The sequence below is a fragment of the Petromyzon marinus genome, chromosome 63, assembly GCF_048934315.1.
Source record: "Petromyzon marinus isolate PM22_M1 ecotype Great Lakes invasive population chromosome 63, UKy_Petmar_22M1.pri1.0, whole genome shotgun sequence".
Lineage (NCBI taxonomy): Eukaryota > Metazoa > Chordata > Hyperoartia > Petromyzontiformes > Petromyzontidae > Petromyzon > Petromyzon marinus.
The window spans coordinates 469,382-487,950 of record NC_133729.1 but is presented as its reverse complement, the minus strand read 5'-3'; the positions used below and the strand labels follow the sequence as shown (position 1 = coordinate 487,950).

The following is an 18,569-nucleotide window of genomic DNA, read 5'->3' as shown; positions in this document are numbered from 1 at the left end:
GTCAACGCCCGACACAGCCAACTAGTAAGGTTTGTCGCGTAAACAAGACGTGCCAATGTGTTACCAGTACAGCACACCGGTGTGTCTTGAGATTAAACTCATGTATACAATTAGAGAGTTAACCCACAATATTTACATTTGTAAATTAGACAGTAAACCCCCGACACAGCCAATTAGTAAGTTCAGCACACCGGTGTGTCGGAGAGTAAGCCCTCTCTCGGAGCACATAAGCGGTGTGTTGAACTAGTCACGAATTGGCCACGTTTTGCTTCCATGACACAACCTTGATAATTGGCTGCGTCGGGTGGTAGTGGCAGGTTTAATGACACATTTCTATTTACGCGATCTCACCCAAACAACCTCTGTTGTGGAAAAGTTTCCGGAATGACCATTGCCCGCTTGTGTTGGCTAGGAGATGTTAACTGCATCGCCTGGTGTACAGGAGGTCGTGGGTTCGATCCCGACCCTGACGCCTGCTGTATATTTGAAGTTTGCGGTGTGTCTCTCCCTGTGGTCACGTGGATTTCTGTTCGGGTCCTCAACATCACGCGGTTAATAGTATTTGGCTGATGCTCTAAATTTCCACGTGATAAGCCACTTTCGTTGAACTATCCTTTGTGGTGGCCTAGTCGCTTGTGAAAAGGAGCTGTTACGGCTCAGTGGGCCTTGCCCTGGTAAAATAAAATACAAATTAAATAGTTTAGAATGGTTTAGATCTTCAGCTCAACGCCTTCACCTCCTCCCCACTTCTTTTACGTTCTTCTACCTCTTTTACGTCCGTATTGGACAAAAACAACAGGGAGCTTACTTGGCGCCTCTTCCTCTCACCCGTTAGGTCTGCACTTTTTCTGTTGTTGTTGTTGATGATGATGATCTAATGTTCTTGTTGATGATGATGATGATGAGCTAATGTTCTTGTTGTTGTTGATGATGATGAGCTAATGTTCTTGTTGTTGTTGTTGATGATGATGAGCTAATGTTCTTGTTGATGATGATGATGATGTTCTGATGTGGTTGATGGTTGCAATCGGTGTCTCTGAGGGCAGGGAGGGGGAGGAGTGGGGGGGAAAGAAGGGGGAAGGGGAAGGGGAAGGAGGAGGAGGGGGAGGAGGTGGGAGAGGAGGGGGTGGAGGAGGAGGGGGAGGGAGGGGAGGAGGAGCGGGAGGAGCAGTGGGGGGGAGGAGGAGGAAGGGAGGAGGAGGCGGGGGGTGGAGTAGGGGGGTTGGGGAGGAGGAGGAGGGGGAGGAACTTCAAAGCCATGAGGTGGAGATGTTGGGGTCTTTAACGAGGTGGTGTTTATCCTCAAACGAGGACGATCGTGATGCGAGTCGTCGACACGTGACCGCCCGCCCGCCCGCCCTCCCCCCACCCCCCTGGTCAGGTGTTGGAGTTTGTTCGCGTCACGCTGGAGCGGGCCACCGCCCGGCGAGGTGGCGGAGGTGGGCACGGGGAGGAGCGCCGCCTGGAGGCCGAGTCGCTGCGCCTGGCCATGGGACTGGCGGCCGTCACGCTCGGCGGAGCCCAGGTGACGAGTCCCCCCCAACAACCCCCCCACCCCCCCCCCCCGCCCCCGCACGGCACCCACAAACTGCACGTGCTGCTGGCTCCCTACCCTCGGTCCGATTCCTAGTCAACCGCCTCGCCCGGTCTGCAGGAGGTCGTGGGTTTGATGCCGACCCTGACGCCCGCTGTATATTTGGAATTTTCTCCGGGATCCTCCCGGCTTTTCCCCTCCGCGTTTTGGACTCGACGTCGCCCGTCCGGAGTGTTTGGCTGCCGCTCATGAATTAGCACGCGACGGCGAGCCACTTCGTTGAGCGAGCATTTGTGGCGGCCAGTTCGCTTCTGAATAAAAACAGCTTCACAGCAGCTCAGCGGGGCCTTTACCTGGTAAAGTAAAATAGTTTAGTTGAAGTCGGTTATAATTCGTAAGCCTGCACGGCTGCCGAATGAGCGGACTTCAGAGCGTGCGTCCCCCCCAACTCGTACTTCAAGGCGGGGGCAGCAATGCGGGATTCAGCTTGACGTTCGCTACCACTCTACGATACTATAGAGTCAGTAGATACTACTATAGAGTCAGTAGATGCTGCTATAGAGTCAGTAGATACTACTATTGAGTCAGTAGATACAACAGGGTCAGTAGATACTACTGTAGAGTTAGTAGATACTACTATAGAGTCAGTAGATACTACTATAGAGTCAGTAGATACTAATATATAGTCAGTAGATACTACTATAGAGTCAGTAGATACTACTATAGAGGCAGTAGATACTACTATAGAGTCTGTAGATACTACTATAGAGTCAGTAGATACAACAGGGTCAGTAGATACTACTGTAGAGTCAGTAGATACTACTGTAGAGTCAGTAGATACTACTGTAGAGTCAGTAGATACTACTATTGAGTCAGTAGATACTACTATTGAGTCAGTAGATACTACTATAGAGTCAGTTGATACTACTATAGAGTAAGTAGATACTACTATAGAGTCAGTAGATACTACTATAGAGTCAGTAGATACTACTATAGAGTCAGTAGATACTACTATAGAGTCAGTAGATACTACTATAGAGTCAGTAGATACTACTATAGAGTCAGTAGATACTACTATAGAGTCAGTAGATACTACTATAGAGTCAGTAGATACTACAATAGAGTCTGTAGATACTACTATAGAGTCAGTAGATACTACTATAGAGTCAGTAGATACTACTATAGAGTCAGTAGATACTACTATAGAGTCAGTAGATACTACTATAGAGTCAGTAGATACTACTATAGAGTCAGTAGATACTACTATAGAGTCAGTAGATACTACTATAGAGTCAGTAGATACTACAATAGAGTCTGTAGATACTACTATAGAGTCAGTAGATACTACTGTAGAGTCAGTAGATACTACTATAGAGTCAGTAGATACTACAAGTCAGAAGATACTACTGTAGTGTCAGTAGATACTACTATAGAGTCAGTAGATACTACTATAGATGCAGTAGATACTGTTGTAGAGTCAGTAGATACTACTGTAGAGTCAGTAGATACTACTATAGAGTCAGTAGATACTACAAGTCAGAAGATACTACTGTAGTGTCAGTAGATACTACTATAGATGCAGTAGATACTACTGTAGAGTCAGTAGATACTTCTGATGTTGGCCATGGTCCGGAGAAACGGGACGCGGCTCACCCGAGTTTGTAGGTGCGGCGCGCTGACCACTGGCGCCTGCAGCTCTCCCCCCGTTATCTGGAGCTATGCAGCTCCTCCCGTTATCTAGAAGCCACTGGGAGCTGTGTACTTTTACATAATTTAGATTGAAAGCTAATTTCTTTAGAACTTGCTTCTTGTGTTTGTTGTCTCCCCCCCCCCCCCCACACTTCCGATTAGCACGATTGGCTACGTACGGTGCAAAAGAAGTTCGACATACATAGACTCACACAGAGACCCATAGACTCACACAGAGACACATAGAATCACACAGAGACCCATAGACTCACATAGAGACCCATAGACTCACACAGAGACCCATAGACTAACACAGAGACACAGAGACCCATAGACTCACACAGAGACCCATAGACTCACACAGAGACCCATAGACTAACACAGAGACACAGAGACCCATATACTCACACAGAGAGCCATAGACTCACACAGAGGCCCATAGTTTGTTGTCCTTTGCCCCGCACTTCCGATAAAAACTGTTGTCTACGTGAGGTGAGAAGGAAGGTCAAAATGCGTACACACGTACATTATCGGCGACTGACCCTGATAGTAACAACGGCCGTTGGTCACCCGGGGAAATCGTCGCCGAGTGTCGTGACTCTCGCTCCGGAGAGTGCCGCTCCGTTGGGACGTTGGGCCACCTGCTCCGCTCGTGAGCGTTTGGCTTCGCGCGGGAGGACTCCGGAAAACGCCGGACTAAAACCCACGGACCCGTACGACGTTGTAACGCTCGGAAGCTCTCGCATGGGGCAGATTCGGGAAATTCTACTGCCGAGTCTTAGCCACCTGGCAGGCCAAGCCTCCCCAACGCCCGGCATTCCCGGCCAGTCTCGCATCTCGGTACTAACCAGGCTCCAACGCCCGCTTAGATTCTGACCGGATCAGACGCTTCTCTCCGATGCCTGTGCGTCCGCAGTTAAGTCCGGCTGACCGGGCGGCCCAGGCGACCCTGCTGGGTCCCCTCGAGAGGATCGTGAACTCTGACCCCGATCCCGACCTCCGCGACCTGGCCTCTGACCTCCGCATCGCCATAGCGACGCACGGAGCGGTCTGCGGAGACAATTTGGCGGAGGCATCACGGGCGACCATCGGCCGGAAAGCGGAGGAATCGGGAGACCAAATACGGTCCGGAGAGGTGAGTGGGGGGGAGTGGAGGGGGAGGGGAGTGGAGGGGGAGGGGAGTGGAGGGGGAGGGGAGTGGGGGGGGAGGGGAGTGGAGGGGGAGGGGAGTGGAGGGGGATGGGAGTGGAGGGGGATGGGAGTGGAGGGGGATGGGAGTGGACGGGGAGGGGAGGGGGAGTAGGGGGGGGAGGAGAGTGGGGGGGGGGAGGAGAGTGGGGGGGGGAGGAGAGTGGGGGGGGGAGGAGAGTGGGGGGGGGAGGAGAGTGGGGGCGGGAGGAGAGTGGGGGGGGGAGGAGAGTGGGGGGGGAGGAGAGTGGGGGGGGGAGGAGAGTGGGGGGGGGGAGTGGGGGGGGAGGGGAGTGGGGGGGGAGTGGGGGGGGAGGGGAGTGGGGGGGGGAGGGGAGTGGGGGGGAGGGGAGTGGGGGGGGAGGGGAGTGGGGGGGGGGAGTGGGGGGGGACAGTCCAAGCGGCAGCGCGTTCGTGGCTCGGGCCGAGCGGCCGCCCTGGTTAACGTCGCAAGTGCATGAAGCGTGGCTGTGCGCTGGCTGCTCGACAGCTTTATGCCGACGGTCCCGCAACGTCAGTCGACAAGCACAGGCCGTGTCGGGTCCCGGCGTCACGGGCCAAATTGGGGAAAATTTTAAGAGTCGCTTGCCTTGAATTTCTTAATTGGGTAAAAGCACAGCGGGGCATCACCCTCTCCTGGCAGACTTCATTCATCTGTAGAGCACGGCGCCTGCCTTCGCGCTGGAAGATAAGAGTAATTTTGAAATATTCTAAATTGTTGTTATGATTATCAGAACATCCCCTTGCTCAAGAAGGATTTGGGCTGAACTGATATCCGTTGGTAATTCTGATTCTGAGTCAACTAAAATCTCTTACGGTACAGAATCCACATTCCTATGACGGCCTCCATTCCACTGTTGTTGGTCTACTGCTGCTGCTGCTTTTTCTTCTGATGATAGTGATGATGGTGCTGGTGGTGCCTGATGGTGGTGCCTGATGATGATGATGGTGGTGGTTATGGTGATGGTGGTGATGATGATGATGGTGGTAGTGATGATGGTGGTGGTTGATGGTGGTGGTGATGATGATGATGGTGGTGTGATGGCTGATGATGATGGTGGTGTGATGGTGGTTGATGATGGTCATGGTGGTGATGATGATGATGGTGGCTGATGATGGACTAATTGAGTTAATCCCCGACCAAGATTTCATGCTCTTGACCTTCATATGACCAAAAACTACTATAGTAATATGACCGTCATAATATATATAAATTGTCATATTGTTGTAGACAAGTAAGAAACAAACGTTACTATCGCTCGAGTTTGTTGTAGCCATTGTTTGATAGCCATCGTGAGAAAAAAATAATCGTACCACATTTGTCCCCTTGCATTGGATGGATGGCAGGGTGTCTGTGGGCCGCAGACGACATGGATGGCCGGAGTTCAGAAGCACCGATTCATCCGTACGGCTGGATGAGCATTCATTATTTGATGGGCCCAACTCCCTCTGTGCAAGGGGTTTTCGCTTAGCCGGCTCTTAATCGGCCACTGTCAAGAAATTGGAGCGAAATATCCGGTCTGTGCGGTGGTGGCACCGGTGCAGCGGTGCCACTCGCACCACGTGTCCCGACTTGGGTACCATTTTCCGGTTTCCTCCCATAGCAAATAATGTCACTGGCATTGCCCCAAAGAACCCGATGTTACAAAATGACCTGCAAATTCCTACGTCGGGGATTACACGTAGCAGCAACATTGCCTGCCACCGCGAAAACATGGCAGTCTTGGAGACTCGCGAGTGAGCCTTTGCTGGGTAAACAAACATCACGATAATCATCATCGGCGGCGGCGAAGGCGGCGGTGTTGACGCGGATGTGTAACCCACGCGGACTGACCGTGCCTCCCCCGACCCCGCCGACCCAGGGGCGGCCCTCACCGCCACGGGGTCACCGCCCGGCCGCCTCCCCGGTGACCGTGCAGGACATGCTGGAGGCGACCCACGACCCCGAGGTGCCGGTGAGGGCGGCCGCATTGCGCACCCTCACCGGGCTGATCCAGCAGCGCCGCGCCGACGCCGTCGAGGAGCAGGACAAGATCCTGGAGGTGTGCGACGGGGCGCGAAACGCGCGCCAGCTGCGCCCCTCTCTCCCGCCCGCCCGCCCGCCTCGCCCGGCCCCGGCCATCCGTCAAATAAAACAAACGCCGACGTCGGGGGCTTTTTTTTTTTGCTTCCGAGGCCTTCCCGCGGCTGCCGCGGGTCACGTGGCGGCCGGTGTCGGCTTACGAGGGACTCCCCCCCCCCCCCCCCCCCGAACTGATTTACCGCCGCCGTTGTTTGCGATTATTTGCGCGGCCCCTCCAAGCGGGGGAAGGCCCCCTGGGAGGCCCTAGCGGGATCGCGTCCAGCGCGTGTTCTCGCCCAGTTGGGAACGTAGCTGCCGTCCCGGTTAATACTGCGGTTGTCGTCGTTGTTGTGCGTATCGACCGCACGAATGCCACGTGCCGCCCGCTTTGCTTTCGCGACGGACGTTTGCTGGATCCCCGTGACGTCTTTCGCTGTGCGCCGGGCGCCGTGGTCCAACTTTGCCAAATGAGAAAAATCAGACAGCAGGTTACTCGATTGGGATTCCGCGCGGCAATAACCAATTGCCCCTGCCCCACCCCCCTGCCCTCCCCACCCTACTGCGACAACTTGGCAGGACCCTCTGGGAAAAAAGTATTTAAGAAAATCGGCGAGGCTTTCCCTGGACGAACAAGCGTAATGATAATAATAATCAGAATATCCACACGCATTCCTAGTGATATGACGATGTTGACGATGACGATGATCCTCGCGTTTTCTGGAGAGTGGCGGGTGTGATGCCTCTACCCCCCCCCCTGCGCTTCTACGGCCGTCTGGAACGCTCTTCCTTCCGATATTATGAAGCCACTGAAGCCGTACACTTCCAAATCGTCATCTAGATTGACAAACTCGTTTCTTTAAAACTGCTTTTTGTGTTTAGTTTGTTGTCCTTCCCTCCGCCGCTGCCATTAGTGCGGTTGGCTACGTACGGTGCGAAAGAAGCTCAACACACGTATATACATTGTGCCGTTAGTCTCTCTCTCTCTACGTGGCCGCGTGGATTTTTCTCCGGGTTGTCCCTCCGGGTTGTCCCTCCACATTTTTAATTGTACGTTTCGAGTATTTGACTTCTGCTATAAATTTCCACGTGATCAGCCACTTATGTCGGGCTATCATTTGTGGCCAGGTGCTGTATGGCTCAGCGGGGCCTTGACTGGTAGAAGACAAAATAGTTTTCTATTTTGTTTAAGTGACATTACTCTGCGTAGGAAGGCACTGGAGCTGAGTACTTTTTAAATATACATTGAAAAACTCATTTCTTTAGAACGGATTTTTGTGTTCAGTTTGTCCTTCCACCCCCGCACCTCGGATTAGCGTGGTTGGCCACAATACGGTGCGAGAGAATCTCAACACGTCCTTGTTTGCCGTGCCGTTGCTCTGCAGGTGTTCCTGGCGAGCGTGGACGACGAAGACCCGTTCGTGTACCTCTCTGCCATTCAAGGTGCGTTGCCGGCTCAAGGTTCTCATTCTGTCTGCACCGCGTCCTTCCGTTTGCACCGGGGATGTAAGCCGAACATCCGCGGCCGCTCACGTGTTCATCCCCGCCGTTGCTTCGTCATCTCTTCCTGGACGTTCACCAATCCTTCCCAGGGTTCCCACCTCGGAACTGGGCAGGGGTGGCGTCGCTGGCCCGGCCGCACCGGCGCCGCTTTGTCCCGCGGACGTTAGTTTTGCTCGCATTCTGCCGGGGCCGCCCTGGTTATCGCTGCGGCGGTGCCGGTGTCAACCGCGAACGCCGACGTACCTCGAAGCGAAGTTGAATGGCCGTGGGCGCGTTTTGAAACATTGCACGGCAAATGGGTCCCAACGTGGACGACGCACGGCGGCGGTCGTCGCGCCCTCCGGGAAACTGCGTCCGTCCGGGAAACGTAGCGACCCTCAGCGAGAGCACTTGGCGGCGAGAACGGCGTGAATGCCAAACGTGCTAACTCGTCACTCGAGGGCGACTTTGTCTACCAGTTGGCCAATCTCTCAGCCCCCCCTACTTCCCACCGCCTGGTAAGGCAGCAGCAGCAGCAGCCACGCGGCAAGCCGGTGCCAACAATTGTCAAAGCTCTGCGGTCCTCTGTATATTAAACTAAACTACTTTTATTTGACCGGAGTAAGGGCCCATTGAGCTGCTGTATGGCTCTTTTTTCCAGAAGTGATTCTCGCCACCACGCAAATTACAGGCCGGGCCTCTTCCTACGTTCATCGCGATTCCCGTAATTCACTCTTGACGAGGCTCCCCGCCGCACTGAGGACCAGGGACCATCACTGCCGGGCCGTCATTTCTCTGTGGCGGGAGCGGGGGGGGAGGAGGGGAGTCGGGGTGGAGCGGATGGGTGGGACTGAACCATAAACTATTTTTTATTTTTCCAGCTCACCCTGATTATAAATTTTGTTGTGATGATTTATGCTAAGGGCTTGGGGCAGGGCACAACGTTAACAATGATGGCACGTGGTCGTGTCTGGTTACGCAATGAATGGCACTCAGAGAGCATAATTTGTAGCAGCGAAGTGAACTACAACTAAACTACTATTTTACCAGCTAAGGCCCACTGACCTTTACAGCTCTTATTTCAGAAGCGACCTGGCCACAAATGGTAGCTCAGCAAAGTGGCTTATCATCGTGGGGAAATGTCTAGCAGCCAAATTCCCTTGATCGCACGTTGATTCTAAATGTGGAGGGAAAAACTGGAGGGCCAGGAGAAAAATCTACACGACCACGGGAGACACGCAAATTCCAAATATACAGCAGCAGGCATCGGGGTCGGGATTAAAACCATGGTTCCTGTACACCAGGCGAGGTAGTTAACATCTCCTAGCCACCGTGATGATGATGATAACAGAGAGAGACACACGCAAACCCCAAATATACAGCAGCAGGCATCAGGGTCGGGATTAAAACCATGGTTCCTGTACACCAGGCGAGGTAGTTAACATCTCCTAGCCACCGTAATGATGATGATAACAGAGAGAGAGACACGCAAACCCCAAATATACAGCAACAGGCATCGGGGTCGGGATCAAAACCGTGGCTCCTGTATACCAGGCGAGGTAGTTAACATCTCCTTGCCACCGTGATGATGATGAGAGAGGTTAAGATATTAAAACACCAAACAGACACCTTTTACAAGGAATCATGTCTGCATTCAGAGCGTTAACTCCGGCATGTCCAGAATCTGAAACTGCATTTATACCTGCAGGATGGAATCTGATGAGCCATGAAGCTCTTTTTCACAGATGTCTGGTTGGGGCACGGGCAAGAACGTTCCAATAACAAACACAGAATTCAAGAACGTTCCAATAACAAACACAGAATACAAAAACGCGATAGGAGTGCACAGTGTAGACAGGGTAAACGAATCCTTAAAAAATAAATAGGCAAATAATGCGCGACTATTTTTTTTTTGTTTCTTTCCAGTTCTAAAACCCACTGAGCTTGTTAGCTTCTTCCTCGGAAGTGACCTGCCACGTCACAAACGACAGCCCAGCGGTGTGACCTTTCGCACAACAATAATTCAAATAATATAGACGCATCCTGCTAAGTGCACTCTGTCCACGGGGGGCTGGGGGGGGGCGGTGTGAGGGGTGGAGGCGGCACGGCGCGCTGGGGGGTTTCTATTTGTGACGATGCGGTGGGATTCGACCCCTGCGACTCACCCCTACGTCCCGTGGTGCCTGCCGCTCATTTCCACGGCCGCCCCGCCTCGACCCGACCCGACCCCCCCGGACCCTTCACCACCCCCCCCCCTCCCCCCCCACATCTTTGACTCATTTATCCCGGCCCCGGGGACCTCGCTGACCTCGCCTCGCAAGGGCGGAGGCCGCCAAATGCGTTTCCGTGACCGCGGCGCGTAGTAAATACGTCATCTGATGTAATGTTCGCGGCAGCCCGCGCGCGCGCCCCTTGTGTCTAACCAGTTGTTCATGTCGCCCGCGTTCTCTGCGAGCGCTTTGGCTCCCCGCGGGAGCGAAGTTTTTTTTGTCTTTCTAAGATTTCACTTTTTGACTTTTGCTTCCCGCTTTTACGCTCCGGTTTGCGCGTTCGGCGTCGCGTCTCGGACAGCGGTGCCGTTCGGAACTCGCGCAGAGCGGAGCGTCGGCCCCCTCCCCGCCCCCCCCCCCCCAATCGTTGTGCGTTGAGAGAACGGCACGCAGGTGGAGAGACCCTCGCGGGAACCGCTTCCGAGATGCCTTGCTTCGTCGTCGGTCCTTGCGGTTTTTTTTCTGCTTTCAATCCGCACAGCCAGAGGGTGGCGAGAAGCTCGATTGAAACAAAAAAAAACGCCGATATTTTGGCTGCGTGTGCAGTCATTGGCGCTTAATTTGCATTGACCCTGAAGGAATGACTGACGGTGGTGGTGACGATGGATGTGATAGTGACAGTCATGATGATTACGATGGTAATAATGACGACAACATGATGATGTTGTTTGCGCTGGTGGTGGTCGTGACGATGGTAATGGCGATGACGGAAATGTCAACGAAGTTGATGACGACAGTGATGACGATGACAGATGATGATGGTGTTGTTGCTGATGATGGTGGTTATAGCAATGACGGCGACGATGATCCTGATGACAGTGATGATATCGAGGGTGAATCAACCCTGACCTGATGTGAACTCGCGACCCCGCGTTTAAGAGCTCACTCTGTGAGTGAGCCACACCGTGGCAGCTCAGAGCGCGCACCGTACATTTTGCGGGGGAGTCCATAGCTCGGGGTGGGGGTCTAGGGGCACGTGGAGACCGTGACCCTCACCCGGTTTCAAATGTGCCCCCCCCCCCGATGCCTCGTAGTGGCGACGAGGTAGGGAGGAGGGAGGAGGAGGGAGAGGCCGATGTGGTTTTGCGTGGAGGATCGCCGCGTCCCGGTTTGTCAAATGGGCTCGAGCGGTAATTCAACGTCCGTGCGACGTCCGACCCGGTTATTTCATTTGCCGCCCCACGGCCACAGCTGCCCTTCCCCCACCCCCTCCCTTGAGGGGCAGCAAGGCATCGTGGGTAGGGTTGTAATTTTCCTTCGTGTCGTCGATACGATCGCGTGCGGGGACTAAAAAAGAATCGACATAAAAGCCTGGTTTGTACGTCGGTGGGAGAATGCCAGGTGTTGTAGGCTTGACGGGGAGGGGGCGGGCGGGTTGGGTGACTCCTATTGGGGGTGGACGCACGGAGACGTGGGGGATGCTCTTGACGAAGCCTTCTTTGGGAGGTTCCCCACTACCGTATTCTCCGGATAATACGACCACGGAGGGAATGGTACGGCTTATGTGCTGGGGAGTACGGTAATCGTGGAGTCGTCGAAACAACGAGGGTGGCGGCGTGCACAATCGAGCAACGTCTATACCCCAGAGGCAGTGAGGGAGAAGGGAGCGACCTCCTTTCAGTTTGTCCCGTCATGATTCGGAGTGATCGCCAATCGGATGTGGGGTGGGGGAGGGCGGCAAATGGAACTCGCGTGCGGCTCTCATAACTGCCAATGCACGTGGCCCCCGGGTGGGTAGCCACCTGGGCAGTCACCTGGATAGCCACCTGGGCAGCCACCTGGGCAGTCACCTGGATAGTCACCTGGATAGCCACCTGGATAGTCACCTGGATAGCCACCTGGATAGCCACCTGGGCAGCCACCTGGATAGCCACCTGGGCAGCCACCTGGACAGCCACCTGGATAGTCACCTGGATAGCCACCTGGGTAGCCACCTGGATAGCCACCTGGGTAGCCACCTGGATAGTCACCTGGGTAGCCACCTGGATAGCCACCTGGGCAACCACCTGGACAGCCACCTGGGTAGCCACCTGGGCAGCCACCTGGGCAGCCACCTGGATAGCCACCTGGGCAGCCACCTGGATAGCCACCTGGATAGTCACCTGGGCAGCCACCTGGATAGCCACCTGGATAGCCACCTGGATAGCCACCTGGGCAGCCACCTGGATAGCCACCTGGATAGCCAGCTGGGCAGGGGGGTAGCGGGGCTAGCGGGGACGAGGGGACGTGCCCAGACGTAACCGCGTGCATGCTTTTGCCACCGCGTCGCGTGCCACTTTAGCCCCCCCCCCCCCCCCCCGCGGGCTGCGTGCCGTGGGTTATAACGGCGACAAGAGACCGCTAAGCAGCTCCTCATGCGGCGCTCGGTGTGCCGTGATTATTTACGGGGAGGGGGCTGGGGGGGCTCGCTCCCGCGGAAGTCGTGGACAAAATAGAAAGTCCCCCGAAAGAACAATTGAGGGAGAACCGCGAGATGGTTACCGCCCGTAATGACGCAGCCAGTACCGTGAAACGTGACGGGGGGGGGGGGGGGGGGGGTGAGCGGTACGCGGGTCTGTACGCGTGTTGAACTTGGTTCTCGACGTACGTGGCCAACCGCGCAAATCGGAGGCGCGCGGAGGGGGGGGGGGGCATGGACCCTAAAGCTAGACACACAAAGCAGTTCTAAAAAATTAGTTTGTCAATCTGGATGCTTTAAAAGTGCATCCGAGCTCCCAGCGGCTTCCTGATATCGGACGGAGGAGGAGGCGTTCCAGACGGCCGCGGAAGCGCATCTGGAAGCGCCCTCGAAGTGACCGCCCTCGAGGTCTGCGCTCGCCCCCCCCGCGCGTGTTCGAGCTGTGTCACTCCCGCGTGTTGGTCCTGAACGATTTCCCAAGTTGAGAAATGAGACGACGGTGACGGGACGAGGCAATTCCAACGCGGTGCGGGGGTTGAAGGGGGGAAGCACAGAGAGACCTGTGGTGCGGTGAGTGGGTGGGTGAACGGATGAACGGGTGGGTGAGTGGGTGGGTGGGTGGGTGAGCGGATGAACGGGCGGGCGAGTGAACGGGTGAGCGAGCGAGCGAGCGAGTGTGCCGTTGTGGCTTGCGGTGCGGTGGTTGAACACGGCTTGCACGAGACTCGACGGCCGGTGCCCAGCGCGGAGGCCGAATCCTCAGCATGGTGGAGTTAACCGAGGGGCGAAGTTCGCGGGAACAGTAGACGTGGAAGTAGCGGCGAGCGAGCGACTGGAGTGAATCGGTGAGCGCTGGACCATCAGCCAGCCTGACTGCTTTACGTCTGCGTCTCACTTCGAAATGCCCATGGAGAGGAAATTTCAGCAAGGGGGGGGGGGGGAGGGGTCATTCGGGGTGACAAGAAGCTCGAAAAAAACGACAAGAATCTAGAAACAAAGTCAAAGTCGGTGCAGTGCAGCGCTGATTTACAAGAATTGCCCCAGCTTAATTTACGGTTCACTGTTATGTTTTTGTCCTAAGGAGCGTGCTGGCGAGCGTCAAAATCCAAGGGGGTGATTTATTCGGCAGACCATGAGACCGGTCCTCCCACCATGCCTTGCGTGTGTCACGTGACGCCGCCACGCTGCGTTGTGTAGCCCCGGGCGGCGGCGGCGGCGGCGGCGGCGGTGGCACACGCCGGTGACCCCTGGCACCATCGAGGCGGCGGTTGAGGGTTGGTGGATTACCGCACTCCCGTCCACCGTGTGGGCACCGAGGAGGTGCCGCACCCTCCCGGCTCGCCGGCTGAAGGCGGCACGGCGAAGTGGGCTAATCGCCATCCGATTCCGTCCGTTCGGGGGATCGAGCGCTTGCCACCCGTGGGTTTTTCTCCCGTCGTTTATCGGGTGAGAACGGATTGGGGCGCCACGGTGGGGAGACGACGTCATCCTAGCTCGCCTCGTACGCAGGAGGTCGTGGGGTTGGCTTGCCTCTCTGCCCGTGGTCGTGCGGATTTTTTTCTGCTCCGGGGCCCCTCCGGTCTCTCCCCTCCACACTTAGACTCGCGCGTTTAGAGTATCCGGCTGGGATAAGTGTGAACGTGGTAAGCCGCTCCGTTGAGCTGTCATTTGTGATTGCCAGGTTGCTCCTGATAACGAGCTGTATGCTTAGCTCAGTGGGCCTTACCTTCGGCAAAATAAAAACAGATTAGTTCAGAAAACATCTTGAAATAAAAGCCCACGAATGCAGGACCCTCGTGGGGGGGGAAAAAAGAAAAAACCAAGATAACTTCGCGACTCTGCTGGATGATTAAGTAAAGCATGAGTAAAATTAATGTCTGCTAGCGCTGCCTTGTTTTTTAGACACCGGCTGGAAGGAGTCTGGGTTGTGTCGCTGCAAGCAGCAGCAGCAGCAGCACGATGAGGCGACTACGCCGGTTTCACCCTTGCGAGGAATCGTCTCAAGGTCCGCCGCGCTTGTCTCCCCCAAAAGCGGGCGAGAGAAAAGGCAGCCTGCCGCGTGACTGCTGCGTGACTGCTGCGTGGCTGTTGTGTGACTGCTGTGTGACTGTTGTGTGACTGCCGCGTGACTGTTGTGTGACTGCTGTGTGACTGCTGTGTGACTGCTGCGTGACTGCTGTGTGACTGCTGTGTGACTGCTGTGTGACTGCTGCGTGACTGCTGTGTGACTGTTGTGTGACTGCTGTGTGACTGTTGCGTGACTGCTGTGTGACTGCTGTGTGACTGCTGTGTGACTGTTGTGTGACTGCTGTGTGACTGCTGTGTGACTGCTGTGTGACTGCTGTGTGACTGCCACGTGACTGCCGCGTGACTGCCGTGTGACTGCTGCGTGACTGCTGCGTGACTGCTGCGTGACTGTTGCGTGACTGTTGTGTGACTGTTGTGTGACTGCTGTGTGACTGCTGTGTGACTGTTGTGTGACTGTTGTGTGACTGCTGTGTGACTGTTGTGTGACTGCTGTGTGACTGCTGTGACTGCTGTGTGACTGTTGTGTGACTGCTGTGTGACTGCTGTGTGACTGTTGTGTGACTGCTGTGTGACTGCTGTGTGACTGTTGTGTGACTGCTGTGTGACTGCTGTGTGACTGTTGTGTGACTGCTGTGTGACTGCTGTGTGACTGCTGTGTGACTGCCGCGTGACTGCCGCGTGACTGCCGTGTGACTGCCGTGTGACTGCTGCGTGACTGCTGTGTGACTGCTGCTTGACTGCTGCGTGACTGCTGCGTGACTGCTGCGTGACTGTTGTGTGACTGTTGTGTGACTGTTGTGTGACTGCTGCGTGACTGCTGTGTGACTGCTGCGTGACTGTTGTGTGACTGTTGCGTGACTGCTGCGTGACTGCTGTGTGACTGCCGCGTGACTGCTGTGTGACTGCTGCGTGACTGCTGCGTGACTGCTGTGTGACTGCTGCGTGACTGCTGCGTGACTGCTGCGTGACTGCTGTGTGACTGCTGTGTGACTGCTGCGTGACTGCTGCGTGACTGTTGTGTGACTGCCGTGTGACTGCTGTGTGACTGCCGTATGACTGCTGCGTGACTGCCGCGTGACTGCTGCGTGACTGCTGTGTGACTGCTGTGTGACTGTTGTGTGACTGCTGTGTGACTGCTGTGTGACTGCTGTGTGACTGCTGTGTGACTGCTGCGTGACTGCTGTGTGACTGCTGTGTGACTGCTGTGTGACTGTTGTGTGACTGCTGTGTGACTGCTGCGTGACTGCTGTGTGACTGCTGTGTGACTGCTGTGTGACTGCCGCGTGACTGCTGTGTGACTGCTGCGTGACTGCTGCGTGACTGCTGCGTGACTGCTGCGTGACTGCTGTGTGACTGCTGTGTGACTGCTGCGTGACTGCTGCGTGACTGTTGTGTGACTGCCGTGTGACTGCTGTGTGACTGCTGCGTGACTGCTGCGTGACTGCTGCGTGACTGCTGCGTGACTGCTGCGTGACTGTTGTGTGACTGCTGTGTGACTGCTGCGTGACTGTTGCGTGACTGCTGTGTGACTGCTGTGTGACTGCCGCGTGACTGCCGTGTGACTGCTGTGTGACTGTTGTGTGACTGCTGTGTGACTGCTGCGTGACTGCTGTGTGACTATTGTGTGACTGTTGTGTGACTGCTGTGTGACTGCTGTGTGACTGCTGCGTGACTGTTGCGTGTCTGTTGTGTGACTGCTGTGTGACTGCTGTGTGACTGCTGCGTGACTGCTGCGTGACTGCTGCGTGACTGCTGTGTGACTGTTGTGTGACTGTTGTGTGACTGTTGTGTGACTGCTGCGTGACTGTTGTGTGACTGCTGTGTGACTGTTGTGTGACTGCTGTGTGACTGCTGTGTGACTGTTGTGTGACTGTTGTGTGACTGCTGTGTGACTGTTGTGTGACTGTTGTGTGACTGCTGTGTGACTGCTGTGTGACTGCTGTGTGACTGCTGTGTGACTGCTGTGTGACTGCTGTGTGACTGCTGTGTGACTGCTGCGTGACTGCTGCGTGACTGTTGCGTGACTGCTGCGTGACTGCTGCGTGACTGCTGCGTGACTGCTGCGTGACTGTTGCGTGACTGCTGCGTGACTGCTGCGTGACTGCTGTGTGACTGCTGTGTGACTGCTGCGTGACTGCTGCGTGACTGCTGTGTGACTGCTGCGTGACTGCTGCGTGACTGCTGCGTGACTGCTGCGTGACTGCCGCGTGACTGCCGCGTGACTGCCGCGTGACTGTTGTGTGACTGCTGTGTGACTGCTGTGTGACTGCTGCGTGACTGCTGCGTGACTGCTGCGTGACTGCTGCGTGACTGCTGTGTGACTGCTGTGTGACTGCTGCGTGACTGCTGCGTGACTGTTGCGTGACTGCTGCGTGACTGTTGCGTGACTGCTGCGTGACTGCTGCGTGACTGCTGCGTGACTGCTGTGTGACTGTTGTGTGACTGCTGTGTGACTGTTGCGTGACTGCTGCGTGACTGCTGCGTGACTGCTGCGTGACTGCTGTGTGACTGCTGCGTGACTGCTGCGTGACTGCTGCGTGACTGCTGCGTGACTGCTGTGTGACTGCTGTGTGACTGCCGCGTGACTGCTGTGTGACTGTTGTGTGACTGCTGTGTGACTGCTGCGTGACTGCTGCGTGACTGCTGCGTGACTGTTGTGTGACTGCTGTGTGACTGCTGTGTGACTGTTGCGTGACTGCTGTGTGACTGTTGTGTGACTGCTGTGTAACTGCTGTGTGACTGCTGTGTGACTGCTGTGTGACTGCTGCGTGACTGTTGCGTGACTGCTGCGTGACTGTTGTGTGACTGCTGCGTGACTGCTGCGTGACTGTTGTGTGACTGCTGTGTGACTGCTGTGTGACTGCTGCGTGACTGTTGTGTAACTGCTGTGTGACTGCTGTGTGACTGTTGCGTGACTGCTGCGTGACTGCTGCGTGACTGCTGCGTGACTGCTGTGTGACTGCTGCGTGACTGCTGCGTGACTGCTGCGTGACTGCTGTGTGACTGCTGTGTGACTGCCGCATGACTGCTGTGTGACTGTTGTGTGACTGCTGTGTGACTGCTGTGTGACTGCTGTGTGACTGCTGCGTGACTGCTGCGTGACTGCTGCGTGACTGTTGTGTGACTGCTGTGTGACTGCTGTGTGACTGTTGCGTGACTGCTGCGTGACTGTTGCGTGACTGCTGTGTAACTGCTGTGTGACTGCTGTGTGACTGCTGCGTGACTGTTGCGTGACTGCTGCGTGACTGTTGTGTGACTGCTGTGTGACTGTTGCGTGACTGCTGCGTGACTGTTGTGTGACTGCTGTGTGACTGCTGTGTGACTGCTGCGTGACTGTTGTGTAACTGCTGTGTGACTGTTGTGTGACTGCTGCGTGACTGTTGTGTGACTGCTGCGTGACTGTTGTGTAACTGCTGTGTGACTGCTGTGTGACTGCTGCGTGACTGTTGTGTAACTGCTGTGTGACTGTTGTGTGACTGCTGCGTGACTGCTGCAGCAGCGTTGCACGCGACGGGGACCGCGCCTCGTCAATTCGTGCCCCTCGCGCTCATTCGGTGGCGGTGGAGAAGCCATTCGGAGCGTCGCGCCAGAGGCCCCTGAACCGCCGAGAGAACTCTTGAGACAAGCCTCGGACAACGCGCTGCTAGGCGACGTTAGGTCTGCAGAAAAAACCACACGGCAGAAGATGAAGAAGAAGACGAACAAGATGAAGAAGATGAAGAAGGTGACGATGAAGATTAACATGAAGAAGACGCAAGAAGACGAAGAGGAAGACGAAGGTGAAGATGAAGAAGACGAACAAGATGAACAAGATGAAGAAGATGAAGAAGGTGACCATGAAGATTAACATGAAGAAGACGAAGACGAAGGTGAAGAAGAAGAAGACGATCGATGATGATCGTTGCTGAAGAGCCATCGTTG

General features: G+C 55.4%; 1 protein-coding gene across 4 annotated transcripts in view; it reads left to right on the top strand.

Moving 5' to 3' along the window:
* The window catches only part of TANGO6 (transport and golgi organization 6 homolog), a 235,203-nt gene that overhangs the window by 73,552 nt on the left and 143,082 nt on the right, over nucleotides 1-18,569 (top strand). For all 4 annotated transcript variants that reach the window (XM_076053822.1, XM_076053821.1, XM_076053823.1 and 1 more), the window contains exons 14-17: nucleotides 1,382-1,525; nucleotides 4,140-4,358; nucleotides 6,274-6,453; nucleotides 7,856-7,913. In XM_076053822.1, coding sequence (XP_075909937.1) covers nucleotides 1,382-1,525; nucleotides 4,140-4,358; nucleotides 6,274-6,453; nucleotides 7,856-7,913 — 601 coding nt within the window. The remainder of the gene's footprint in view (nucleotides 1-1,381; nucleotides 1,526-4,139; nucleotides 4,359-6,273; nucleotides 6,454-7,855; nucleotides 7,914-18,569) is intronic.